Source organism: Macaca mulatta, chromosome 7 (assembly GCF_049350105.2).
Source record: "Macaca mulatta isolate MMU2019108-1 chromosome 7, T2T-MMU8v2.0, whole genome shotgun sequence".
NCBI lineage: Eukaryota > Metazoa > Chordata > Mammalia > Primates > Cercopithecidae > Macaca > Macaca mulatta.
Genome location: NC_133412.1, coordinates 91732297 through 91760005, shown reverse-complemented (window position 1 = coordinate 91760005; position 27709 = coordinate 91732297). Strand labels below are relative to the sequence as shown.

Below are 27709 nucleotides of genomic sequence, written 5' to 3'. Positions count from 1 at the left end.
ATGAGGGTGGGTTGGTCTCATAATAAATGCATGGTGCATGCTGTAAATGCAAACCTTGAGCATTTCAGGCTCTTGGTATTCAAAGTGGGGTCCAGAGCCAGCAGCACTGACATCCTCTGGGACCTCATTAGGGATGCACACTCTCAGGCCCACCCTGGACTTTGGGGTGCAAGTCTGCATTGTAACAGGGTTCCCAGGTGACTCCAGGGTGTGCACATTCAAGTTTGGGGAGCACTGTTTTTGGCCATTCTCTCTGCTCCTGGAACAGTAAGGTTGCATGCTCCACCTTGCAAAAGGACATTTTATGAGTCATTTCAAGTGGGGTGGGGAGTTAGGAGTGGCAGTGTCTAGGACTAATTCTCACCTGGAATAAGGAGAGGCTCTGATGGGTTAAATACCTTTTGATTTGCATTGTAGTTGCTTTAAACCGGCTTCAGCTGAATCTCTTCCTGCATGTAATCACATGCACACACACACACCACCTTCCTGAGCTCTTTGTGCCTTCTTCTCAGAAGGTTAGCTTTTCTGGGAGTGACCTTTCTGTTGAGCTCTTGGCCACTCAGACGAGGTTCACCTTGCGGATGCAGAAAGCAGAGTGGACAAGGCAGCCTTAAGCAGCGGGGCTGCGTGGGCTTCAAGAACTTTCCTGTGGGCTTTCTTGGGAGCTTCAAGTTGGAGCTGGAGTCTCCTTGGTTTACAAACCTCCATGGCGTGAGTGTACAGAGCAGGCAGGTCCAGTCATTGTGCTCCGAAAGTGAGTGTGACATGTTTGGTCAGCAGCAGACTTCAATTTGGCTCTATGGGGATTGCAGAATTGGGGTGCAAGTTATCTTTAAATTGGCCAATTGTTGAGCATAAGTATAAATTTCCTGCATTTGTTTGGGAAGGAGGGTCCTCAGTAGAGATGTGGTAGCCAGCTAGTGGCTCCAGTTTCCCGTGGAAGTGGACGCTGGCCCTGCTCTCGGGCCAGCTGTGTACCACCAGCCCATCCAGCCATCTGGACTATATTGGTCAGTTCAGTCTTCCACTCGCTAATCTTTAGCTGGTATTTGTGGCTGGAATGATTCTCAGTGTGGTCAGAAGTCATCCATCCTGTGGGTATGGGATAGAGCAGAGCTTCAGGAATCTGTCCTGACCAGCTGCTGTCTTTCAAAGACTTGCTTGCTTTTGTGTGTACGTTCTTAACAATGTACACCGGTGCACAGCTGGGCATGGCAGCGCACTTCTGTAAGCACAGCTACCCTGAAGGCTGAGGCAGGAGGATCGCCTGAGCCCAGGAGTTCCAGACCAGCCTGGGTAAGACCCCTGTCTCAAAAAAAAAAAAAAAAAAAGGAAAGAAAACCTACACACAAATGAGGCCCTTGGCTAGTGATGTAAATCAGACCACCCTGATACTTACCCACAGCAGAGACCATGGGGAGCTCTGACAGGACACCCACAAGCTGCTACCAGCTTCCTGGACATAACCCTTTTCACCTATTCTGTCTTCACCCAGAGTTCATGGTCCTATCCCTCTCACTATGCAAGAAGGGTACTTCTTCAAGTATGTTTTCCAGAAAAATCATTCTTTTCCCCACCAGACCAGCTCTTTCAACCCAGAAAAATTAAAGTTATAAATTCCACCATCATCTGTAATCTCAGTGTTATTTGCAGCACTGCTAGGTCTCTTTGATCCTAGGTCATTATAATGGAAATGATAGGCATGGCTGTGGAATCGAGCAGCTTGTGTTGGGACCCTGGATTTTCCTGTGAGGAACAGAGGAGTCTTTCTGGCCGCTTTCCCCCTTATGAGCCTGTGATTCTGCAATTTTAGGGCTGCTGCCACAGGCAAAAGCACACCATTAAAATCGAAACAGCCCCCAAAACCATGCTCTCAGCAGCATCCAGATGGTCTGAACGCACCCTTCTTATCCCCTTTGAAGGAACATTTGGGAAGGTTCTGGCTGCAGGGCTAAGCCTTGTTCCTCTTGTTCCCTCTAGGGCCGGCAGGGCCTGGGCTCCATTTTCGTCTGGGCATCTGGGAACGGTGGGAGAGAGGGAGACTACTGCTCGTGTGATGGCTACACCAACAGCATCTACACCATCTCCGTCAGCAGCGCCACCGAGAATGGCTACAAGCCCTGGTACCTGGAAGAGTGCGCCTCCACCCTGGCGACCACCTACAGCAGCGGAGCCTTTTATGAGCGAAAAATCGTAAGTTCTCCTGGCAAGTTGGAGTGCTTACAGTGTGTGCTTCAGCCCTCTGGGAATGAGTTTCTTCTCCCTTTCTCAGAAATATGGGTTAGATTGAGGCCAGATTATTCTGGATCCCAGGGTCCCAGCCTCACCCATCGGCAAACAATTTGAGCCTCGAGGTAAACCCCAGTGCCTTGGCAGCCTTCCTCGGACACTGGCTTTCTAATCTTTGCACAGAAATAGCAATTAAACCCCTCTCTGGTTTTAAAGATCTAAAAATATTATTTAAGAATGAGGTTCCTTCTCATGATGTCTTGTTTTAACTCTGAAATTCTGTGGTCACATCTCTTGGAATCCAATGAACCCATTCAGTTCCAGCATGTACAATAGAGTAAGAGAAAGACTTGGTTTTATACTGAGACATTCTAGAAATCCAAGAGTTTTTCTAGGCATTCTGTTGCTACAGAAATACTTTTCCTGGACACTTTTAAGTCGAGCAGTGGTTTCTGTCTGTTCCACTCACTTAAGTGAACATAAGCATGATTTATCTTTTAAAAGGTAACTGTTTTAGTACTCCAGTAGAATTTATGCTTTTTCTTTCCCTACATACTTTCCTACTTAAACAAAAAAAAAAAAAAAAAAAAAAAAAAAAAAAAAAAGGAGGAAGGGAGGGTTTCCAGTTCAAATTAATGCAGAATTGAAATGCACAGTCATTAAGTTGACTTGTAGACATTTTGAAAATGAGACCATGGAGCTGGCCAGACATGGTTAAATTTTAAAGCTCACTAGCATCTTTTCATTTCTCTGGCTGCTCAACCACATCTTTAAAAGTTATTCGCAAATTTATTTTTACACTTTTCTGTGGGAGCATACGGGCTTCCTGTTCTGTGCTTTGCTCCGCAGCGGCGAAAGGTCAGCTGCCATCGTTCCGTCACCAGCCTGGTAGCGACTTGGGCTGGTTAACTAAGGTATTAATTTGTTATTTTCCTTTTCTGCCCGAGTATGCACCCCTGGGACGGGCAGCTGAGATGCTGAATGGTGTCCTGTTTACATAGAAATCCAGCTCCTTTGAGCCCAGACTTGCTGGGGTCTTATTAGACAGACACTTGTGCCAAAACCCAACATAGTCTTGCTGGCCGAATGGATGCAAGTTCGAATTCGCTAAGTTATGGGACAGTTTATAACATGGACTGCGTGCAGGCAGGATGGTGTCTGTCAACCCTGGAAGCAGGACTTGCAGCTTTATTTGCAGCACAAATCACGTCAGCATGTATGTTCGTATGCCATGCATGTGCATATGCCTTGGCTATAAAATGCTTTGATTTTCTTGCTTGCTTTCTTTTTAAATTCTCTTCCATGAGCAATAGTATGTGGGTAAGAAGGGCATAGTTTGGAGAGGGGTAAAAGGGAAAACATACTTTGTCTTGGTCGCTGCCCGGGAAGTCTGCTCTGACAGTATGAACAGTGTTATTTTCAGCTCTACCAGAGCCCAGGTTTTGCTCTGAGTCCTCTTAGACATACTCCAGGGAGACAAGTGCTGCTCAGGACAGTCGATGTATCACAGTCCCAGCATTCAGCAGGACTTTAATGGCAATCACAACCCTGTCCCCCTGCATTCTCTGTCCCTCTGAGTCTGGGGAATGTGAACAGGTGCCCACCTGGAGCGAGGGAGGTCCCATGGTGAGACATGACTCTTTATAGAGGAGTAAAACCTAAAGAAAGCATCTCTCACCAGAACAGGAGGGTATGTTCATTCACTGAACAGGAGCTGTATCCCAGGCATAGCACTAGGACTCAGGAGGGGCTGTCCACCTTGGTTCAGCCATCACTTCCAGGGTAGGCCCCTCTGTTCACTCCCCAAGACCACCTTCTCTGATGCTGGAGAACCAGCTGTGAGCCTCACATGCTCTTGGGAGCATGGCCTCCTGCCCAGCCACCCTAGTTTCTCCTCCTGGCCACCATTTACCAAGCACAAGAATGTTCAGGTGCCCAGCTGTGATCTGCCGAGAACCCCTGAAATCTATATCATGGTGTCCATTTGCATATGAAGATGCTGGGCTCAGAGAGGGGGCATTCTTGTCCCTTTTCCCATGCCCTCAGCTGCCCTCCCCATGTTGAGGTATCCTGGCCCCACTGAAACAAGCAAGGAGGAAGCTAGTCTCTGTTGGCATTCCTGTCGAATCTTCCTGTGTGTGTGACACAGGCCAGACCCCCACTTCCCTAGACAGTTGTTGGCCCAGCTAAAACGTGTGCAAGGAAGGTGCTGAGTTTGGAAGAGGATCTGCATTGCTCTCACTGTGAAACTGATTCTCAAAGTTTAGGCAAATCGGCTACTGGAACCCTGTGGTGGGTGGGTGTGACTTTCCTATTCCTGCCGTAACAAATTATCGCAAACTTAGCAGCTTAAAACAGCACAAATTGATATCTCATGGTCCTGTAGGCCAGAAGTCCAGGAGTTTCAACCGAGTCTCTGCTTTGAGTCTTGCGAGGCCGAGGCCAAGGTGCTGGCAGGGCTGTGGTTCCTTCTGGAGGCTCCAGGGAGAGTCTGTTTCCTTGCCCACTTGGGCTGTTGGCAGCGTTGGCAAAACTCAGGTCCCTGTGGTTCTGGGACTGAATTTCCCGTTTCCTTGTTGGCTGTCAGCTGGGGCCCATTCTCAGCCTCTAGAGGCCACCCACATTCTTTGGCTTGCTCCTCAACGCCCTCTTCAATGCCAGCAGCAGTGGGTCTAGTCCTAATGCTTCCTCTCTCTGACAGCCTTGCTGCCTTCCTCTTCCAAGGTGAAGGGCCCTGTGGTGGCACCAGGTCTACTCAGAGAATCCAGGATCATCTTCCTGCTTTAAGGCTGGCTGGCTACCAACCTTAACTCCATCTGCAAAGCTCATCGGAATAACACCAGGGGACAAAGATGATGGGGGCCACAATCCCACCTAGCACAGCTGAACCCACACAGGCTGAACCCCCAGCACCTGCTTCCCATTTCAGTCCAAAGGGAGATACACGTCAGCCCGAGCGGTAGTGAGGTCCAGACTCCATCCCACACCTAGCCTGGACCAGTGCCTCCGAGGAGGGCAGGCAGAGCCCCCAGCTAGCAGTGCCTGCCTTGTTGCCCTGCGCAGCCGGCCTTGGGAGGTCAAGAACACGCCAGGTTGATCTGCTTCTTCAGAAGGACATCCTGGTGGAGGACCCTACTTATGACCTGCTGGCTAAAGGCAGAAACTCTCTCAGCCACCTGGGTACCTCTAGCTGCTCTGAAGTCAGGGGGTGACTTAGGGGTCACTAGTGTGGACTCTGATGGTCTTGCCATGGGTATTCTTGGGTGTTGGTGACAGGGCACAAAGTCCAGCAGACCCAGGGAGGAGGACTTGTGGGGTGCTTCTTGGTTTCATGTTGTTTTACCATTTTTTCCACATGAGCTTCTGCAGTAGAGAGGGAACCAGCTGATCTATTATTATCAAAGCTTATGGTCTGTGCTCCCAGCTGGCCTCCTTGTCCCTCTCTGTCTTCCTGCAAAGTGATTTAGCAGGGAGCACCAGATGTTGTGGGAACCTGTGGTTGCTGAGAGATGCATTTGCCTAACACCTTATTTGTTCCTGGGACCCAGGGTCACGCTTGCCAGTTAGTGGCACCTGAAGTAGCCTTGCCTTCTCCAGAGAGTGAATTAGCCTGTCTGCCATCACCGCCTCACTGTGCTTGTCTCTCCCCAGGTCACCACCGATCTGCGTCAGCGCTGTACCGATGGCCACACCGGGACCTCAGTCTCTGCCCCCATGGTGGCTGGCATCATTGCCTTGGCTCTAGAAGCAAAGTAAGTTCCCACTTTCCTTTTTTTTAAAAAAGAAAAAGTTCATATTGTGGTAAAATACATATAACATTTGCCATTTTCACCATGTTGAAGTGGACAGCTCAGTGGCATTAAGCACATTTGCTGAGTTGTGCGCCCTGTTCCACCATCCCTCCCCCAGAGCTGTGTCTTCTTCCCAGGCTGAAACCCTATGCCTGCAGCCCTACCTACAGCTGCCCAGGTTAGTCAGCTCAGGCTGCCGTAACAGAGTCCCACGGACTGGGCAGCTCAAACAATAGAAATTTAGTTTCTCAAAGTTCTGGAGCCTGGAATTCCTGAATCAAGGTGTCAGCAGGATTGGTGTCTTCTTGGCTTGCAGAAAGCTGACTTCTCCCCTTCTGCTGTGTCATCTTTTTATAAGGACACTGGTCGTATTGGATTAGGGCCTACCCTAATAATCTCATTTTATGTTAATTACCTTTTTAAAGGCTTTATCTCCAAATATAATCATATTCTGAGGTACTGGGGTCTAAGACTTCAATGAATAAATTTTGGAGCGGACATAGTTCAGCCTATAACACTCCCCATTGACCCCCACTTTAGCCTCTGGCAACCACCATTCTACTTTCTGTCTCTATGAATTTGACTACTTTAGGTGCCTCATGTAAGTGGAATCACACAGGATTTGTCCTTTGGTGCCTGGCTTATTTCACTTAACATAATGTCTTTAAGGTTCACCCATTTGTAGTACGTAACAAAATTTCCTTCCTTCTTTTAGGCCATCCTGATGGGCGTGAAGTGGTTTCTTCCTTAAAGCCCAAGTCTCCTACCTTTTGTAGGACACGGGGGCTGGTTGGGCCAGAGCCCAAGGCCTGCCTCTGATTCTGCACCTCACACCAAGATCACACTTTAGGTTGCTTTAGCTTCTTTTTAGGAACTTTCACTTGTAAATTGACAATCAAGAAAAACTCTTGAGTTGTGTATGTGTCGTTGGTTCAGACAGAAAAGCAAGTTAACTGCACATGCAATCATAGGGTCAAAACCAAATTGTACTTTAGTCATCACAACTGGCAGAGAACAAACTAGCCCTCTGCAGTAGCCATCTGTTGTAGATGAGTTTTTAAATAACTCAAAAAGAATGGTTGGGATGCCTAAATGCTTGTAATTACGTATGTTTGCATGTGGATTTGCACAAGACAAACTGAGCATAACACTCAAATGCTACCAATTTAACGAAGAAACAGTTTGATATTTTTAATTTCCAGGCCAAAATGTTAGCTTCTGTGTCCTGAGCCTCTTTTTAAAAATTCTAAGTAATTACTTGTTTGTGTGGAAACTCAAATTTGCATACTGTACCCTTCCTTGCACTGTATTTTCCTCCATTCCTTATTGGAAACATGCAAAGAGCTAAATAGAAAACAAACCCTGCTTCGGGACATGTTGTCCCCTTAAACTTGGTCAGTGGGCACATGAAAGCTCAGATGGTCATCTTCCTCATCATTTTAGCTCCTCCTCTGAAACATACAGGTGGCGAATCAGGCAAACGTCATTTGGAACAATGTCAATCTAAAGCATTTTACACCTACAGGATTGGTCAGGGAAGGAACAGTTGATGTCTGGGGATTTGAAAGCCTGTGTTGAGCAGATCTGCAGCTTGGGATAGCTCTCGCCTGTTCTGGTTGGCCTCAGGACTGCCTTCTGTCTCTGTTCAGTACTGCTGTGGAAGGAACTGGGGCAAAGCCAGATGGTTCTGGGTAGAGATGCTCCCTAAGAGTCTGGGGAGGGCCCCCAGACAGTGTGCAGCCAGAATGAAGGAAGACCCACACGTGTTGGAATTCTGCAAAGGGAGTCCAATGGTTTTGGGACAGTCTTGGTACTTTTCAAACATCCCTTCTTCATCAAAAAACATTTGCAACATCATCTCTTAGACATATTTTCCGTGCAGTTATGTTTGTGATTTTATTACTAGAGTCAAAAATAGAATAGATTTTTTCATAAGAAAATGGTTCCAAATTTTCTCACTCCCTGGACCCATTCTGTCCTCCACTCCAAAGGTCATACTTCCCGGCACCTAAATTCAAGATTTCCAGGAGGACTGGCTATAGCCGTCTTTGAGTAGGCTGTGCTGACACACAGCAGTAACTTGCCAGGTTGCACGGGCAGCATGGGGTGTGGCCATGTCAGCACTGTCTAAATTCCAAAGCCTGCACCTGTGACCTCTCCACCAGGGTGCGTGGCCATGGGCTACTTGAGGCCTCAGAATCCTCCCCTAACAGTGAGGTTGGCGTGTGGGCTGCAGGAAGGCCAGTGGATGCAGGAGGAGAACAGGTGTGCCTGGCAGGGAAAGGCCTGGAGACTGGGCCACCAGCCATGGATGGGGAGAGACAGCAAGGAAGCCAGTGACCAGCCAGGAGCAGCAAGAACACATTGGAGAAATCAGGGGAGGCCAGAGCTGGAGCCTGGAGAGTGTGAGCCCAGGGAAGGGGTGTACCCCAAGACTTAACGCCATGGGTGAGCTTCTCGTAGGAAAACAGGCAAAGAGGGGGCAAAGGGTGGAAGTGTACAGAGCAGCCGCCATAGAAAACAGTATAGCACTTCCTTAAAAAAATTAAACAGACTCCCCAGACGATCCAGCAATCTCACTTGTGAGTGTATATCCAGAATTGAAAGCAGGGACTTGGGTAGATATTGGCACAGCCATGTTCATGGCAGCATGGTTCACAACAGCTGAAAGGTGGGAGCAACCCGAGTGTCCATGATGGAGGACGAGATAAGTGAAGTGTGCTCTGTACACACCATGGAATATCATTCAGCCTTGAAAGGAAGGAGATTCTGATACAGATTATGATAAGGTCCCTCAACGACATTGTGCTAAGGGAAATAAGACAAATCCTGTGTTGTTCCACTTACATGAGGACCTGGAGCCATCAAACTCATAGAGACAGAAAGTAGCATGGTGGCTGTCAGGGGCTGGAGAAGGGGAGCAATGGGGACTGAGTGTCCCATGGGACAGAGTTTCAATTTGGGGGTGGTGAGAAGTTCTGGAGATGGATGTGGCGGTAGCAGAGCAATGTGAGTGTACTTAGTGCTACTGAGCTGTACATTTACAAATGGTTGAAATGGTAAATTTTGTGTTTTATACATCTTCACACACCCATACACAGAGTGGGCCACTAGAGAGATACCTGTGACATCCGAGCAGGCTCCATCGGGGAGGGCGAGGCAGCTGGGCACTTCAGCACTCTCTCTTCTGCGTCCCCAGTCCCCCTCAGCTGCAGCAGCTCCCCCGATTTTACTTTGTCCATGTTCCTAGGGTCATATTCCCTGAGGCAGCACATGTGGCATGGCGTGCATTCCTAGTAAACACGCACCAAAGACAAGCCTGGGGCTTGTGCTTCTGGTCACCTCCATCCCGATGAGCCCTGGGAAGATGGTCTGGAAAGAAAGAGTATGTGTTTGTGATATTAGGGAGTTGAGAGCCTTGGACTCGAGAGATGCTCATTTATTCTTGGTTAATTTTCTGATTGAGTGGAAAGTCCTAGATAGGCATCCATTTAATCGACTAAAAAAGGAATAAGAGATCCATAAGTATTTATCTGTCAAATTGGGGCTGGAACCATGAGCCCATACATCTTTCTTTTCACTCAGCTGTTTGATAGGGCAAAAATACATTCCTTTTATTACTGATCACATGTAGGTGTTATCTTTACCATGTTTAAAAGCAGCCTTGCAGAAAGCTTGTATGTTCAAATATCCAGATTCCATAGCAATTAATACTGATTAGAAGAAAGGAACAATGCTCTTATTTTATACTACTCTCACACTATATTTCATCGAATCCAAGATGCCATAAAGTTGTAAGATGCACCCTTTTTATGTACCACAGAAACCAGAAGTGCTGCCAATTGTATAATACATCCATATCTCTTAGAATTTTTGTAACTATTGAAGAGTTCTTTTAGGCTGAGAGTTATTTAGACCTGAAAATGACACTGTGAATAGACAGGACCAAGTTCAGCACCTCCAGGCAGTGTAACCCATTCCTGGTTGCTGTGGGCAAAGGGGCTTATAAGAGGTATCAGATCATAAGATGGATCTGGATTTCAGAGGTGTTAGGAAAAAAAAAAAAAAAGGTGGGTCAGGTGTGGTGGATCACACCTGTAATCCTAACACTTTGGGAAGCCAAAGCAGGAGGATTGCTTGAACCCACAAATTTGAGACTAGCCTGGGCAACATAGCAAGACCTCGTCTCTACAAAAAATGTAAAAATTAGCCAGGTGTGGTGGTGCACACCTGTAGTCCCAGCCACTTGGGAGGCTGAGGTAGGAAGATTGTTTGAGCCCAGAAGGTTGAGGTTGCAGCAAACCAAGATCACACCACAGCACTGCAACCTGGGTAACAGGGCGAGACCCTGTCTCACACACAAAAAGCAAGGGTGAGCACATATGTCTTAGAATTTTTTAAAAAATCATCTGTGTATTTACTTACATTAGTGGCATGTTATATTCTTTTGATGAAATGTTTCTACTTCCCCAAAGTGAATATCTTATAAATTTAGAATCATATACTAAAATTTTGAATTATTATCTGCAGCCAGTGGGTCCACACAGGATGGAATCTCGGCCAATCATGGTTTGAACGTACTCTTAGGCACTGTAGTATTTGCTTATTATGGTGAAGAATAGCCCCAAGTAGTTGATAAACATTTACTATTATATGTATTTTCAGAATTTCCCATATGGCTCTGTGTAAACTCAAGCAGAGCTTGGCAGCAAGGCTAGGCTTTTAATGCTTATGAATTTTAGGTCACCCATTGAACCTTTTTTCTCCTTGGGATTTAGTTGCTGGAAACTTGTTTACAAAGAGATGGTGAAATAAACCCTTGCCAAGGAATGCAATCCTTAGCCTGAGGGGCTTGCTCAAGTTCAGCCATGGGTCGGCTCCCGACCTCCTACCTCTGAGTGGCTTGTGTTGCTGCTGTTGTTGATCTCTATGGACTCTAGGGTGTGTTGTGTCATTGCAGCGGCCAGTTAACCTGGAGGGACGTCCAGCACCTGCTAGTGAAGACATCCCGGCCGGCCCACCTGAAAGCGAGTGACTGGAAAGTGAACGGCGCGGGTCATAAAGGTGCGGCAATGACATTCTAGTGGACCACTGGGTGATCCTGGAATGTATAGGAAGAGGTGTTATGAATTCCTTAAAAGGAATCTCCAAATAGCATTAATTGTTATTATTAATTGTGTGTCACAAGAGTTTAAACACATGCACAGCTATTTAAGAAAAGTATCCTGGAAGCTCACACTGACATTATGGAAGAACCCTCAGGTCACAAGAGTCTAGGGTCTCCTAAACTTTATAACTTTTGCCACACCTCGACACCACCTATACCAATATTTACTCATAGTTCTCTTTAAGCCAGTAGCAATGATGTGTGCCTATAGTCCCAGCTACTAGGGAAGTTGAGGCAGGAGGATTGCCTGAGCCCAGGAATTTGAGTCTAGCCTGGACAACACAGCAGGACTCCATCTCTTAAAACAAAAATTACTGCCCTCACTATTTTTTTTTTACATAAAGAATTGTATTTTAAAAGGAAGTTCTGGCCGGGCGCAGTGGCTCAAGCCTGTAATCCCAGCACTTTGGGAGGCCGAGACGGGCGGATCACGAGGTCAGGAGATCGAGACCATCCTGGCCTACACGGTGAAACCCCGTCTCTACTAAAAAATACAAAAAACTAGCTGGGCAAGGTAGCAGGCGCCTGTAGTCCCAGCTACTCGGGAGGCTGAGGCAGGAGAATGGCGTAAACCCGGAAAGCGGAGCTTGCAGTGAGCTGAGATCCAGTCACTGCACTCCAACCTGGGCGACAGAGCGAGACTCCTTCTCAAAAAAAAAAAAAAAAAGGAAGTTCTACTATATCTAGTTAATCATAGGTTTGATATATAGTTATGTATTTTTTCTAATGTGCATTAAAACAAATCCATAATTATTAAAATAAATGTTGTTTGTTTGTGTGCCACCTAAGGGCAACTTGCATCCTTAGCCCTGAGTAGCTCTGTGATTTTGAAACTTGCCTTCAGTTTCCTCATCTGTACAATGAGGACAATGAGATAGTTTTGTAAGTTACTTTCTAACTATAAAAATTCTGTTGGCCAGCCCCTATGTTATAGAAATAAATCATAGGACAGTGGGGCCTCTACCCTCAGCCCAGCCTGGTACAGACCTAGGTACCATGAAATCAACCCATGGTCAGGGCTTGATTAAACCAACTATCTGCAGCCTTTGAAGCAGGTAATTATAGGACAGTGCCACTGGCTTTGTTTGCCTGACTTCTTTTTTTTCTTTTCTTTTTTTTTTTTTTTTTTTTTTGAGGCGGAGTCTTGCCTTGTCACCCAAGCTGGAGTGCAATGGCACAATCTCGGCTCACTGCAACCTTTGCCTCCTGTGTTCAAACAATTTTCCTTCAAGTAATCCCTCCTGAGTAGCTGGAATTACAGGTACCCGCCACCATGCCCAGCTAATTTTTGTATTTTTAGTAGAGATGGGGTTTCACCATGTTGGCCAGGCTGATCTCGAATTTCTGACCTCATGATCCACCTGCCTTGGCTTCCCAAAGTGCTGTGATTACAGGCATGAGCCACTGTGCCCGACCTGTGTACCTGACTTCTTATCAGGTATACTGAAAAGTATTTCATTTGGCCATAGTATTTATGTTAGGGAGGAATTTTTGTTTTTTTTAACTTTTTCTGAAGCTCAGGTCTAACTAATTTGACACCAAGTCTGATACTACTATCTGTAAAATACAGGTCAAGCATAGTTACCCTAAGTGCCAAGGGACATTCCTTTTAATAAGGAGGCCATTGATTGGGCCCAGTTGATCTTCGTTTTGCGGGAATGTTGGTGGTAGTGGTGTGCTGTAACAAGAGCTGACCTACATTTCAATTTTGGCCTAATTAAATAGGAAAATAGATTGTATCTAGTTCTTGACCTTGCCTCTTAAATTAAACTTTGAAAATCCCCTGCCCTGGCCAAATTAAATACTGGACTGGGCCAGTTCGCAAGCCTGTCTCTGTGCTGTGCCATGCTGCTTTCTCGGAACGCTCTGGGAACTCAGCAGGGAAAGAAAATGGCAAAAAAGATAAGCACAGCCTTATGTTACTGCATTTTGGGCACGTGGTAATTGTGTGAACCAAGAGGTCTCAGATTTTGTTTCTCTTGTCTGGTCTAAGATTCAGGGAGCATAGACGCTGACAAGCCCTTTTAATGTAAAGAAACCTGTCCTTGTCTCAAAAAAAGAGGTCCTAGACCTTCTCAGCACTTCTTCTCTGTACCAAAACGGGACATGCTTCCTGACCCACACTCCTAAATTAAACAGAAGGAGTTGGGTTCAGAGAGAGAGAAGCAGCTGGGACCTTTGAGCAACCCTCAGAGGGACCTGTCCTGCAGCCTGGGACCCCGAGGAGACCTCGAGTGTTATAGTCCATCTGTCCTCCATGGGGCCCAGCAGATGCAAGAGCCAGCCTTGCTCCCTTCCTGGGCAAGGCAGGAGAGCCTGGCTCTGACGAGCCTGTCTTTTCAGTTAGCCATTTCTATGGATTTGGTTTGGTGGACGCAGAAGCTCTCGTTGTGGAGGCAAAGAAGTGGACAGCGGTGCCATCGCAGCACATGTGTGTGGCCGCCTCGGACAAGAGACCCAGGTAAGGCTCTGCTGTGTTATCAGTGACTTCTCAGGCATGTGGGTTTGGAGCTGACTCTGCTGTAAGGTGTGGCTGGAAGTGTTTACACATGCATTCTGTGCACATGTGCATGTGCACGGTGCATGCCTGCACATGTCTGCATTTTCTCCTGTGGATCGTACAGCTGGGAAAGGAATCACTTCTTAAGCCACCACTGTTTTGAGGCCTCTTCCCCTTCCGTAGCAGATTGCTCCATGACAGGGGGTCAGTTCCTCAGCCTGATCGTTCAGCCTAGTATTGGAAATTCTTACCCATGTTTAGCATATCAGACCAAGTCAGGGATCTGCTCCTGCCAGAAGGGTGAAATGAGGAGTAGCCGCAAGTGTCCTTTCTGTCACCACCTGCTAGAGGTTGGAGCTGTAGCCCCAGCCCAGCCTAACCAGCCCTGGGAGCCTGCAATGTGAATCCACCTGGCCTGAGCAGGAGCGGCTGGGTCAGCCCCTTCTCTGCTGTGGGTTGTGGGAGTACTGCTTATTATTCACAGTCAAAGCAGCTTTGTGTGGCTTTTATCTGGCCCTGTACAACCTTCTTCAGACTTAAGCACTGGGATTTTTTTAACAAGGCTTGAGCAGAAGGGCCTTGGCTTCATCTCTCTCCCATGAGCAGGGCACACCCAGAATTGCTCTTTGGAGTTTTTCTAAATCTGTTATGTTTGTTCATTGATTGATTGATTGATCGACTGAGACCGAGTTTTGCTCTTGTTGCCCAGGCCAGAGTACAGTGGCATGATCCTGGCTCATTGCAACCTCCGCCTCCTGGGTTCAAGCCATCCTCCCAGCCCCCTGAGTAGCTGGGATTACAGGCTCTCGCCACCACGCCCAGCTAATTTTTTTGTATTTTTAGGAGAGACAAGGTTTTACCATGTTGGCCAGGCTGGTCTGACCTCAGGTGATCCACCCACCTCAGCCTCCCAAAGTGCTGGGATTACAGACATGAGCCACCATGCCTGGCCAAAATTTTTATTTTTAAAAAAAATCAGCCATAAGGTAAATCAGAAAGCAAGAACCCTACCCCACTAGGAGAGGAAATCAGATTATTCCAATTCTGCCATCACAGCGGTTCTTTTAAGGAGAACGGTGTTTCTCTGGGCCTTGTATCTGATACAGAATGGAGTGCATTTTTCCCATAACTACTTGTTCCATTTGGAAAACGTGTGTTTGAAAAAGAAGTGATGCAATGATAAAGAATGGTATGTTGCTTTATCAGCAAATACAGATCACTCTCTAGATGCCTCTTCCTTGAATATGCTTCTACTCTTATAATACACTCTTTTGCCACAAATAGTTGAGGAAAATGTTTCTGGTGGAAGGCTTGCATATGGTAGGAATGCAGAGAGTATGTGTTGGCTGAGCAGCTGGATGAACAGCCACAGAGGGATCTTTTGAAAAATTACCTTTTTCTCCCATGGCTAATTGCACACGGACGGCTGAGGGATCACTCCAGGCCCCAACAGTCAGCCGGCCACCCGACAAGCCTCAGTCTTGACTTCTTAAGGCATCAATTTCTCTGAGGAGCCTTAGACTGTCAAATTTGAAAAAAGGGGGAGAGTCTCTGAGATAAAGGAGGTTGTGCCTTCTCTGTCTTTGTTGGAAAATGCCTGCGGCCTGGACCCTCAAAGGCTAGGTGAGGGAGGTGGGCTCCTGGGTCTGGTTGCTGACCCAGGGGCTGCCCTCTGCCCCGGCGCCTCCGCCGGTGTCCCCGTCAGGGCGGCTCCTGAATGAAGCATTCTTCTCCTGCCAGAAATCGTTTTAAGATGGCAGAGTGGTGCCTAGGTGGCGAGTGGTTGTTTTTATTTTTATTTTATTTTGTTTTTTAAGTGAAAGCACACGGAGTCTAGACAGCACGGGTTGAGGGAACCCGCCGTAACATACAGTGTAACATTGTTCCTGTCCTTTGAGGAAAGTAAGGACCCTCCAAACTCCAAGAGAGGAGAAGAATCAGACTTCTGTTTCTAAAGAAAAGTCATCTTTACCTTTAGCAGTTTCAGACTCTTTCTGGAATATTCAGCCAGCCTACCGTCTCACACCGCTTGCTTATCAAACCACTTGCTTAAGTCCGTAACGTGGTTGTTGCAGAGGACATAAGGGTCTCCAGAGAGAGTGGCATTACCAAGCAGAGTTTGATGCCTCACATCCACCGGTGGGTCTCCCCTCCTGGCAGGGAGCTCCAGCCAGCTCTGCCCCTGAACCTGCCTGCCTGCCTGCCTGTCGGGGTCATCTGCACCTGAGCTGCGAATATCCCCACGGCTATGCAAGTTTTCCCCATCAGGGTTCCCAGCTGCTAGGATCACGTGGCTGAAAATGAAAAGGAAGTGTTCCCACACAGCCATTTTCCCATCTTCTTCTAACTGCCCCCTCTCCACGCACATTTCTGGGTCCAGCTGTCTACTCTCTTGGCCTCATTCTGGTTTCTTCCTCTCATGGTGGAATCCTAGGACTTTCTGAATGTCCTGAACCTGCCCTCAGCTGCTTCCCGTGGTGAAGAGCAGAACAAGAGGGAAGACAGAGAAGGGGTGTGTATGCCTCTTTATACACCCATGTCTTGTGCATCTGTGTGCACTGCGTGGGATATGGTGACTGTCTTTTCTCTTGAACAGGAGAGGATGCTACCCTGGTGTGACCAAAGGTCAGACAACTGTGTTCAGTGGATGTTAAGTACAGGAGTCCTCTAGATGGGTCATATGTCCACACCTGCCAGGTTTATGGTAATGTCACCCATGGTCCTGAGGGAGAGGGGCTGGGGTGTTCACATGTCCACCCCTCTGGTCACGCACAGGGGCAGGAACGAATATCCCGGGCACCTCTCTCTACCCCCAGCCCTGGGCTGGGATGTGATCATGGTTCAGGGAGACTGTCCTCGTGGCAAAGACTGACAGGAAGAGCCAAATGGGCCACCCCTTCTGCACATCCCTCCTGTGCACCCAGCCTGTGCTCCCAGACTAGCATCGCATCCAGTGCCCCCAGATGACTGCACAGAGCTCGTGCCTCATCAGCCATGGTGTCCCCCTGCTGAGCTGCTGTCTCCATCGCTGCCCCAGTGGCTGGCATCACAGCCCCTGCCTGCCCCTGAGTCACGCTCAGGCCCAAAGGCACAGAAAGGCCATCAGCACAGCACAGTGAGGGCTGCAGAGGAAGGAGCTGGGGCCACGATGCCAGACCCACCAGATGCAGTCCCTTCAGGAAGCAGCTCCGTCACTTAAAAAAAGGCCATCTATGGTGTGAAAAGGACTAGCCAAAAGGGGACCCCAAGTGATACTCTGGCATTTCTCATCTGGACATTGCACATTTGGGGACTGTGGGGTTTGAGCCTGTCTCTGTCTGGATCCACCTGAAAGATAAGAAGAAGTCCCTGGAAGGGTGGAGAAAATGAGGAGAGAGGGGACCTCAGGTAGGGCTGGGCCTGGGTGAGAATCAAGGAGCCAGGCCCCCTGCTCTGAGGCACCATGGGATTGTGCTTGGCAGTCTCTTTACTGCCTGGTGTTTACCCTCCCCTAGAACAATCTGAGCCCCAGAACCGAGGTAGTGATGTCTGAACCACCTCTGTAGGAGCCCACATGGGGTAGGGCCCATCATAGGCAGCTTTCAGGAAATGCTAAATCTACATGCAGAGGCAAGAGGAAATCACTTGAACTGAATGACAGCTACTGTTAGCAAAAGCTAGTGTCCTCCAAGATAGCACTGGATGAAAGTGCAAGCTGTGCCTGGGCCTCTGTTGTGATCATCAAACTCGTAGACCAGAGGCATGTGACCTACTCCTGGGCACAAATGGTTTCCGTCTGTTTAGAACCTTTGTCAATTAAACAAAGGTACATAGGATCAGTACATAGGATCATGACCAGTGGCATCTGCCTGTGCAAAATGATTTTAAAATCTGTGTGTATTAAATAGAGGGATAAAGTTGATATTTTTATAGCTTTTCTTTCAATGAAAAAGAAAATTAAGCTTAGTATTATTCCAACGAATGAAATAGAGGCCCAAATATTAAATATTCTATTTAACTCTTGATTTTTCTAGCCAGTACTTCTGTCACTGCTTTGAAAATCCAGGCACCTGGGAAACAATTTGTGATATGCATGACTCCCACCTCCATGCTGGGAAGACCACAACAACAGGGTCTTTTAAGCCAACACAAAGCAATAAGAACTTACCTGCACATCTTTAGTTTTTGCTGGTTTAGAAGGTTACTGTCCAGACAGAGCTTACAGTTTAGTTTGGCCTGGCTTTTAAAGAACTCTCTCACACACTCACACCCACACAAGACACTTCAGACCCGAAAGCCAATGCATTGCTTTGACTATCAAGGATTATCTGTAAAGCAGATAATCTTTTTATAGATGTTCAGGAATTAACTCTGGATTATCCACATATTACCTACTTTTCTGGAATTTCGTTAAACTAGACTGCATATGGTGGTCATTTTAAAACAACTCTATTTATAAAGACATATGGCTGTGGATGAGAGATAATGGATTGTGATTATAAAGGCACTTACTGTGTGCCAGGCATTGCTCTAAGCACTTTACATAAAAATCCCCAATAAACATACGAGGTTATAGTGCTATCTTTATCCCCATTTTATAGAGGAAGAAATGGAGGCACAAAGGAGTTAGGAACTTAGGCCCAGAGTTGGGGTGCTGCAGGGTTGAACTGCTACCGCAGGCTGCTTGTCTCCAGAGTCCACCTTGCCCCTCTCAGTAGGAACTCAGGCAATACCGAGCCAAGTAGAGCAACCTGCCCACCCGTTAGAAGACCTCACTTCCTTGACTTCTGTGCCAGGAGCTAGCTGGGCATACCACCTGCAGGGATGATAAAGTACCCTGACCCTGGCTGCCTAGAGGTTCCTCCAGCCTTGGCCAGGTGCCAGTGCCTAAGAGCACAGCTGCTGGTGGCTCAACTGCGGCAGGTCAGCTAGGCAAGCAGGTGAGGCCAGGAGCCCAGCGGTCTGATGGAGTGCCTGTGTGGATCAGACACAGGTCAGCCCAGCTCCCTGCTGTACTCAAGCACACAGCCTGATTTGACATCTTTTTAGGAAGCCAAAAGCCCTTCCCTTCTTTGAGTTGTCTCAGAACTATGCAGATTTCTGCCACTCTCACATCCCCTCCTCACCTTACCCAGCCTCTCCCTCCAGGGCATTTGACCTCTGTGCATACCTGAGTACCACAGGAGGCCCTTACTTCTGGTTTCTCCTCTTGGGCCATTGTTATATACAGCATGCCTGGGTATCCTCAGAAAACCTGTGGTGCTGTGCAGTCCTGCCCTGGGGGTAACCATACTGGGCCCACAACATTTTTCCTGCCTCCTGGTACCCCTTGTAGCTGCGAGCAAACTTAACCAGCTGGCTGTGTTCCTGCAGCCCTTGCCCTTCCTGGCTTAGTTTTGAAGCAAACTTGTTTCCCCCAGATTGTAAAGGTTACTTAGTTCTAAAATTAGGATTTGAATTTGAATACAGTTGATTCTCCCTATTCATAGTACTGTTCTACAAAGTCACCACGAACACTGAATTAGCAAATACTGAAGCATTGTTCCTAGGAGAGATACAGGGTTAAGTTCCTGTGAGCCTCTGGTCACATTTTTGCCAGCCTATCAATACAGACCCTGTTTTATGTGTATGTGTTTAAAGGAAGCTTATTTAACATAGATTATTTATTCATTAACTTTAGACTCACAGATGACAGCACTAGCCCTCATTGCTGGAACAAAGCTTGTCTTACACATATGTTTTCTCCTTAAGGCACATCTCAGCTTTCTCATGCTTAGTGATACTAGACAGTGCTTCAGCACTGCACTTGGGGCCATTTCAAACAGTGAATTCACCAACAGAAAAGCACAGAGCTAGGCATGGTGGTTTGCACCTGTAGTCCCAGCTACTTGGGAGGCTGAGGTGGGAGGATCACTTGAGCCCAGGAGTTCAAGGCTCTAGTGAGCTAGGATTGCACCACTGTACTCCAGCTTGGGTGACAGAGTGAGACCCTGTCTCTAAAAACCAAAAAACAGCACCAAACTGTGAAAAATGTGGCACTAAATACACTGTGAAACAGACACTTGTTTTTATTTGAGATGGAGTCTTACTCCGTTACCCAGGCTGGAATGCAGTGGCGTGATCTCGGCTCACTGCAACCTCCGCCTCCCAGGTTCAAGCAATGGTCTTGCCTCATCCTCCTGAGTAGCTGGGATGATAGGCACATGCCACCACACCTGGCTAATTTTGTATTTTTAGTAGAGATGGGCTTTCGCCATGTTGGCCAGGCTGGTCTCAAACTCCTGACCTCCAGTGATCTGCCCACCTCAGCCTCTCAAAGTTCTGGGATTACAGCCGTGAGCCACCACACCTGGCTGGAAATGGACACTTGTTTACGGTATGAGAGCTGCACCAACAGGCAATGTTGCCTTGTTGGACCTCAGCTGGGAGTGTGCTTGTTGAGGGTAAGACTCATATCTTACCACTCTGCACACATCTGATACACGTGACACCAAAGTGCCACAAGTGTTGGTTTGGGGGATACAAATAAATGTTAGCCACTAGGTGAATATGCAAATACAGCATCTGTGAGTAATGAGGATTGACTGTATATTTTATTGTCTTTTTTACTCCCCTTCAGGTTGAATTGTAGACTGTTAGAATTGGAAGGCATCTTTAAAGCCAGCTAATTCAGTCCCCTCACTTAATATAGAAGAAAAAGTATGCTATAAATTTAAGCATTACATATTAAAGCACCTTATGGCCTAATTAATTGTGGACAGCATTGTGTAAGTTAATGTACTGGATTAGCTTTTTTTTTTTTAGTTAAATTTTATTTCTCGCCTAAGTGATGTGCTATGGTTTGATCATCAAACGTAATTTTGGCCAGGCGCAGTGACTCACGCCTGTAATCCCAGCACTTTGGGAGGCCGAGACCAGTGGATCTTCTAAGGTCAGGAGTTCGAGACCAGCCTGGCCAACATGGGGAAACCCTTTCTCTATTAAAAATACAAAAATACAAAAATTGGCCAGGCATGGTGGCGCGGGCCTGTAATCCCAGCTACTCAGGAGTCTGAGGCAGGTGAATTGCTTGAACCCAGGAGGCAGAGGTTACAGTGAGCCGAGGTCACCCCACTGCACTCCAGCCTGGGGACAGAGTGAGACTCCATCTCAAAAAAAAAAAAAAGTAATTTCATCTGAGGAAAATTCTCAGGCTGAACCCATATGAATAAGGAAGCCCATAGATAGAATGAAGCAGCTTACCTCAGAGCCTAAAGGCCATCTTGTTGAAAGCATGCATCCTGGAACACAGGTCTGAGAAGTGACTTAGAAGCCTCTTGCCACCCTCACAAAGGCACTCTGTGCCCTCCGACAGACCTGCTGGCTTTCCTATTGCTTTATTTAGCAAGTCTGTCCCAATTAACTCTTGCCGCTCCACTCACTCCCATTAGCAAGTCTGTGAAAGGGTTTCCTGGGTGACCTTCTGCTGTAATGGGCCTCAGTTCTTTAGCCTCTCCTCCCCAAGCCAGGTGCCAGCGCAGCAGCTGGAAGGATGCTGCCAACTCCTGATTCTGGAGGGTCTCTCAACATGGCCCTAGAACAGTCATGGGCCCAGTGAGGAACAAAACAAGTGCTTTGTGCAAGGATCCGGGTTGGCCTGGGAAGCCAAGCTGGGGAGAGGGCTTCAAGGAGGGCTTGAGAAATCCTGACGTGGAGTAGCTTCCCAGGTAGAACAGGAAAAGTGGGGAGCTGGAGGCGGAGGGTTTCAGCCCCTGTCCCGCCTTCCTGTTTCCCCTGGCACTCGGTTCCTTGAAAATATTTATTTTTGCTCCTAGATAGTATTATGCATTGGAAAAAAAATAGGAAGAGACCAACATATCTGTGGTCTGGAGTTCCTAGGAAGTCAGCAGGATGGCTACTGTTGGTAGGCCTTCACCTCCTCAGGAGAAGGGAGCGGTTGGAGAGCACTGAGGATGAATGGAGATCATCTAAAGTACCAGAGTAATTAACGTTGAAATGTGGCTCCATAGCACGTGGCATCGGCTGTCATTAGAGATCTTTTCCAAGTCTGGCCATCTCCCTGGCTTCAATAACGCTCGGTCTCCAGGCAGGTCTTGCAGGATCATTTAACTCTTTGGAATCCTTTAGGGTCCTAGGAAGATGGCTTTATGTACATAGACCACAATTTCAGAAGTTAATAGCAGAAGACACTTTTCAGTTATTTTGGGAACTTTAAGATCTTTCTAAATCAATTTTCATCATTAAAGTACAATGTAGCTGTATTCATGTGACACTGATCATCTCTGCACATTGTTTAACTTAAAAAATAAATTACTTGGCAGTCGACTTGCATTTTCAGTGTTACCTTAGAAATAACTGTAGGGTGGAGAACCACTTCTGTTTTTTTCATTGACTGATCTACTTTCTGTCTTGCAGTTAATTTTTTAAAGTGATGACTTTTGATAGGTGGCTTCCTTATTTTCTTCCTGGAGTTTCTGTCTGAAATACAGAAAATTTTGAGCACAATGATCATGAAACATTTTGAAGCCTCCTCTTTTATTTCTCTTTCTAATAAAAGCACTCTAATTCGGGATGTTAGGTTAATGGTTTCAATAGCAACCACAGAAATAAAATGTGTCAGGAGCTAACTGTATGTCAGGAAGGTGGCAGCATGCCCTCCTGTAGTAGCTGTCCTGGGCTTCCGCGCTGCCCCAGAACTTACAGGAATTAGGAGTCCTGGTGGCCTGTTACTGAGCAATTTAGCAGTTAAGGGATTTCACATAAAAACTAATTGTTACAGTTAGCCTTGTTCCAGGAGGCCGCTCAGCTTCTAGCCCCCAGGTGAAGGTAAGGGCTTGGCTTTGAAAACCAAACCAAGTGAGGCCATTAACTCCTGTAGGAGCTGGGTGCTCCCGCCCCCAGCCAGCCTCCCTGCAGGCAGCAGCAGCAGCAGCAGCAGCAGCGGGGCTGGCGAAGGATCACACCCAACCCAGCCTTCTTTACGCAGTGGCTGGAGTCCCTTAGCAGGAATAAAAAAGTTAGACGCAAGAGACTTTCATATTCTGAGATGATTTACTCTGTGGATGGGGCTCAGGGTGGCAGGGGCAGGTGAGGGGTGGGGCTTGGTTGTCTTTTACTTTTACCCTGCTCCTGTTCTCTCATCCCTGTGCCTTATCAATGGGATTAAAGTTTCTTCACAAGGATTCCAGGTCTATTTCTAGAGCAGATTGATCACTTCCCCTGCCATTGAGCAATTGGTTGGAGTGTGGGGACAGTGTCTTCAACTTGGTTAAGGCTTTTGTTTCTGTTTCCCCTTGATCTTGCTATTCAGCACTGGAAAAGTGTTGAAGTGTGAGAGTGTAGGGTTATTCCTGGTTCTTGGGGTTGACTGGGAGCTACATTTGGAAGCCCCAGGGGAGCACTGAGTAAGTCTGCTGGCCTAGGTGTTTCTTCCACACCTTGCTTCTCCCCAGCACACCCACACTGCATTCTTAGTGTGGGGTGAAGGGGGGACACTCACCTGGAGATACACATGGGCCCTGCAGGGCCTGGAACTCTCCAGAGCCTTCTGTTGTGTTCTGCATCTACCGCAGTGGGGGCTGCTGACCAGTAAACACCAGCAGTAAAACTTGGGAGAAGGCAATGAAGGAAGTCAGCATCTCTAAATCAATTTATGGTGCATGCAAAGCATGTTTTCAAATATTTACAGAGTCTCCGAGGGAATTACATCACTGTTTATAACTGTTTTGATTGCTTTTTATGACTCAGGCCCAGTAGAGCCAGGCAATGTAATTCCTGAGAGGCTCTGAGCAGAATGCCTTGTGCCTCCCGGGAGGAGAGTCCAGGCATAATGGGAAAAGCGCTCCCCATAATAAGCTGAGCGCCAGTCGTGTGGTAGGGAATTATTAATGTGCTGCTGGGTGGCGGTTGGTCTGCACCAAAGAATGCCGTATTTCTTCAGCTGCAGATCAGTGGGGTGGGTGGGGGCTCAAGTTCAAGGAGGCGTGAACCCTGGTGGCCTGGAATCAGCAGGATGGTCCAGCCTGGACACAGGAGCAGCCTTGGGGTACAGATTTTGTGTCTGCTTGGTCTGGGGAGTATGTCAGAAAATTCTAGTAGAAAGGAGTCTTGAATGATTGAGGCTTTGTTTTTATCCTCAGATTCCATCCCATATGGTAAAGCTGCCCTGAGTTTGTAAAGGGAACCATCATCCATTTCCATTACAGGACAGGAAAGCGAGAGGACCCTGACTTTCTGCAGGAGAGTTGGGAGCACACGAGCTTGGCACCCTCGACCTGCATGAGAGGACAGACTCCAAGCTGTGTGCTTGTCTGTGGGTCCACACGAGCTTCCATTGGAGGCAGCAAGGCAACGAGGCAGCGAAGCCTTGAGGCGGAGGCGTGGGCTCTGGGGCCCCAACTCCCAGATCCTCCCCCCATTAGCTGCACCTTGGGTGTAGTCCTTAATTCCCTCTGGATTAAGTGGGTTAATCCTTGGAAGTTCTCAGGCCGGTGTCTTATGCTCAGTGCACAGTCAGCTTGGGAAATGTTTGCTGGTTGCTGTTATTTAGCATTGTGACTTCCATTTTCAATGCTAGTCTTTGAAACAAAGTAGTGGGATTTTTTTTTTAATTTTTGTTTGTTAAAACATTTAATTATTTTTATATATTTAGGGGGTCCAAGGACAGGTTTCTTATATGTACATATTGCAATGTGGTGAGGTCTGGCCTTTTAGCGTACCTGTCACCATAGAGGTCGTACTAGGGCAACTGAGAAATGAGCTGGCCAAATGCCACCAAGGAGAAGCTGCCTTCTGGTCACCAAAGGGGGTCCATCCTTGGGGACATTCACCCAAGTCTGCCCAAGAACCCATGATTTATTTTATTTTATTTTATTTATTTTATTTTGTTTTGTTTTGTTTTTGAGATGGTGTCTTGCTCTGTCTGCCAGGCTGGAGTGCAGTGGTGCGATCTAGGCTTACTGCAACCTCCGCCTCCTGAGTTCAAGCGATTCTCCTGTCTTAGCCTCCCAAGTAGCTGGGATTACAGACGCCTGCCACCATACCCAGCTAATTTTTGTATTTTTAGTAGAGACAGGGTTTCACCATATTCTGGTCTCGAACTCCTGACCTTGTGATCTCTCCTCCCCCTCACCCAACTTTGTATGAGACAGAGTAATTGACTCAGCAGCAATGCAAGGCAGACAGGGCCATTGTCCAGAGGAATGGGGCCTGTGCCGTGCACCCCACCGCACTGCCCAGCAGCCTAGTCTCTCCGCAGTAGGCAAGCTGGAGTGGTGGCAGCAGGCATTATCTTGGCCTCCCAAAGTGCTGGGATCACAGGCGTGAGCCACCGTGCCCAGCCGAACCCATCTTTTAAATTTCTTTGAGCAAATTCCAGAGGCATAAATGTCTTCAGGACAGGTGATAAAATTCACAGCGGAGCATCCGTGTGAGGCATTCAGAGGCTGCTGCGGCTCCCTGGGGCCCCCAGGGCCCTGAGGCTGCAGTGGGAACGGGGTGGACAGGCGCTGGAGCCCCTGGCTGTGTGAGTGAGACTTCGGGATTTTGGTGCCAAGTGCTCAGCCCTCCCTCCTCCCCCAGGAGCATCCCCTTAGTGCAGGTGCTGCGGACTACGGCCCTGACCAGTGCCTGTGCGGAGCACTCGGACCAGCGGGTGGTCTACTTGGAGCACGTGGTGGTTCGCATCTCCATCTCGCACCCACGCCGAGGAGACCTCCAGATCTACCTGATTTCTCCCTCGGGAACCAAGTCTCAACTTTTGGCAAAGAGGTAAGGCGAGGCAGGTGTGGGGATGGGGGCTGGGGCTTCCCGAGATTTACGCTGCACAAGAGCTTCTGTCCAGTCTTGGACCCACAGTGTCTCTGCAAGGCCCTCTGGCATGTGGGGGCTCCCGCTGGTTCTGCTGGCAGCTTCCTTTCTCTTGGAGACCCTCGCATATAGGCCCCACAAACCTTAAAAGTTGCTCCCTGAAACCTTGCCTTCCAAAAGGTCCTGCAAAACTTTCCTTTTCAGAACAAAGTGACAAAAGAGTTGTTGTTTCGTTTTGTTTTGTTGTTTAGTGGAGGGATTTGTGGAATTCTGGCTATGCCTTCATTGCTTAGAAGTGCATTGAAGGTCATTTTTATCCTATTCAATTGGCCTTTGAATCGAGCGTGTGTAGCACAGGGAGCATTGTTTATCCCCCTGCCAGCTCTCCCACCCAGTTGTGGGCTGCCCCGCAGAACCTGCACTGGCAGGGGCCTGTCCCAGGAAGATAGACAGGCTCGGATGGTGTGCAGGGAAGGTGCCCCCAGGCTGCTGTCTGCCAACTTCTCTTGCACTCAGGGGCTAGAAATTCCAAAGCTTTGTACATGGGTTTTGGGAGGCTATGGAGTCATTTCTTTAGCAAACTTAGAAACAAGGGAAAACACATTGATGCAAATATATGATTTACAGGTAATTAGAATGTAGGTGTTTATAGGAACTTAGAGGGGCCAGGGTATTGTGGTACCTTTCTGTCTCTTTCTAGCTAAGAGGGAGAGAGAGAAAAGAGATTTCATGGATGAATCAGCATTTCCAGCTTCTCTCAAAAACCAGAACTGGCACTGTGCTCACATCGCCTGCAGGAAGCCCCCCAAGACCAGGCCTGCTCTGTCTACTGGGGTGTGGTCCCCATCCCGACTTGCCCACTCTGGGCCCACTTAACTCCTTTGGTGACCTGCCTGAGGCTATGGCCCTTGTGTGGGCTATAGGGAACTGTAGAGATTCAGAAACGGGGGCTAGCGAAGGCTCTCAGATGGGACCAGGCAGAAGTTGGGGGTTGCCCTTTGCTTAACCCTTCCCCTCCCCCCACACTTTGTATGAGACAGAGTGATTGACTCAGCAGCAATGCAAGATCGACAGGGCCATTGTCCAGAGGATTGGGGCCTGTGCTGTGTCCCCCACAGCACTGCCCAGGAGCCTGGTCTCTCTGCAGTAGGCAAGCTGGAATAGTAGCACCAGACGGTGGGCCTGGCACCCTCTTTGTCCTTGGTGCACTGGAATCAACCCTGAGGCAGACCCTGGCACCAAGCTCAGCCCATCCCACGTTCTACTTTCACAGCACAAGCGCCACAGGGGCATCTCTCCCTCCTGCAGGGAGGCCCAGCCGTGCTCTGCCTCTGCCTGTGGGAGGCCACGTGGGCATGAGCAGTTCAGGTGTCAGCAGGCAAGCTGCAGCTTGATGCTATGTTGCTCCCCGTGGTGTTTTTTATTTTACATTTTTAACTCTTAAAGATTTTAAAAGTCCTCATTTCTGGCATTTCTTGGAAAGTTGGAAGCTGTCTGACACCAGGCCCATGTTCCTGCGTGCGCTGGGCTGGGGCTGAGCAGGTGGGCGAGTGTGTGTCCATGTGCTCCTTGTTTTCCATGCTGGCAGCCCTGAGGCCAGCAACAGGCTCTCCATTCACTCCAGCTGCACACCTAGTGGCACCCAGGTTTGTGACCCCTGACTCAGAGGCAGAGCTGGGTGCAGGCCCAGGTGATGGCCCAGGTTGACGGAGAGCCTGTGGTGAGGCTTAGAGGCTGGGGCAGCAGGTAGCAGGCAGGCAGGTGGCAGTGACCCTGGAGAGTCAGCCCACACCCTGCTCTTCCATTCCTGGCTGGGCTCCCAGGAGCCAGTCACTTTGCCTCTCTTTATTCCTCACCTCTGAAAATGTCACTTCACTCATCTTTAAACATTAGGACTGTTACAAGACTTGAGTGTGATAATATAGATAAAAATGTTTGGTGTCATCCCTGGCGCAGGGGCCTGGCTGCCCTTCATATCCTGCTTACGTCTGGCTGCCTGACCCACAAGAGCCTTCTGGTGCCCCAGCCTCCCCTCTCCCACTCCCCTAGGGCCCTGTTTCCTTCCCTGGGAGCCTTCCTCCTCCTGCTGCTGCCCAGTGTTGCGCCCTTGGGATAATAGAGCGCAGGTCCTGCCAGGCCTATTGGGAGCCACCCCTTGGCTGGGTAGTGCTGTCCTTGTGCCATCAAGTATTTTAAAAAACTACCCTAGCCCAGGAAGGGAGGCTCACACCTGTA

General features: G+C 48.1%; 1 protein-coding gene across 10 annotated transcripts in view; it reads left to right on the top strand.

Moving 5' to 3' along the window:
- PCSK6 (proprotein convertase subtilisin/kexin type 6) overlaps window positions 1–27709 on the top strand; it is a 188554-nt gene that overhangs the window by 94006 nt on the left and 66839 nt on the right. For 6 of the 10 annotated variants that reach the window (XM_028850196.2, XM_077940470.1, XM_028850195.2 and 3 more), the window contains exons 8-12: window positions 1981–2193; window positions 5881–5981; window positions 10981–11084; window positions 13531–13648; window positions 25247–25435. In XM_028850196.2, the coding sequence (XP_028706029.1) occupies window positions 1981–2193; window positions 5881–5981; window positions 10981–11084; window positions 13531–13648; window positions 25247–25435 (725 nt within the window). The remainder of the gene's footprint in view (window positions 1–1980; window positions 2194–5880; window positions 5982–10980; window positions 11085–13530; window positions 13649–25246; window positions 25436–27709) is intronic. The other 4 variants (XR_013396028.1, XR_013396030.1, XR_013396027.1 and 1 more) reach the window with 1 other exon arrangement.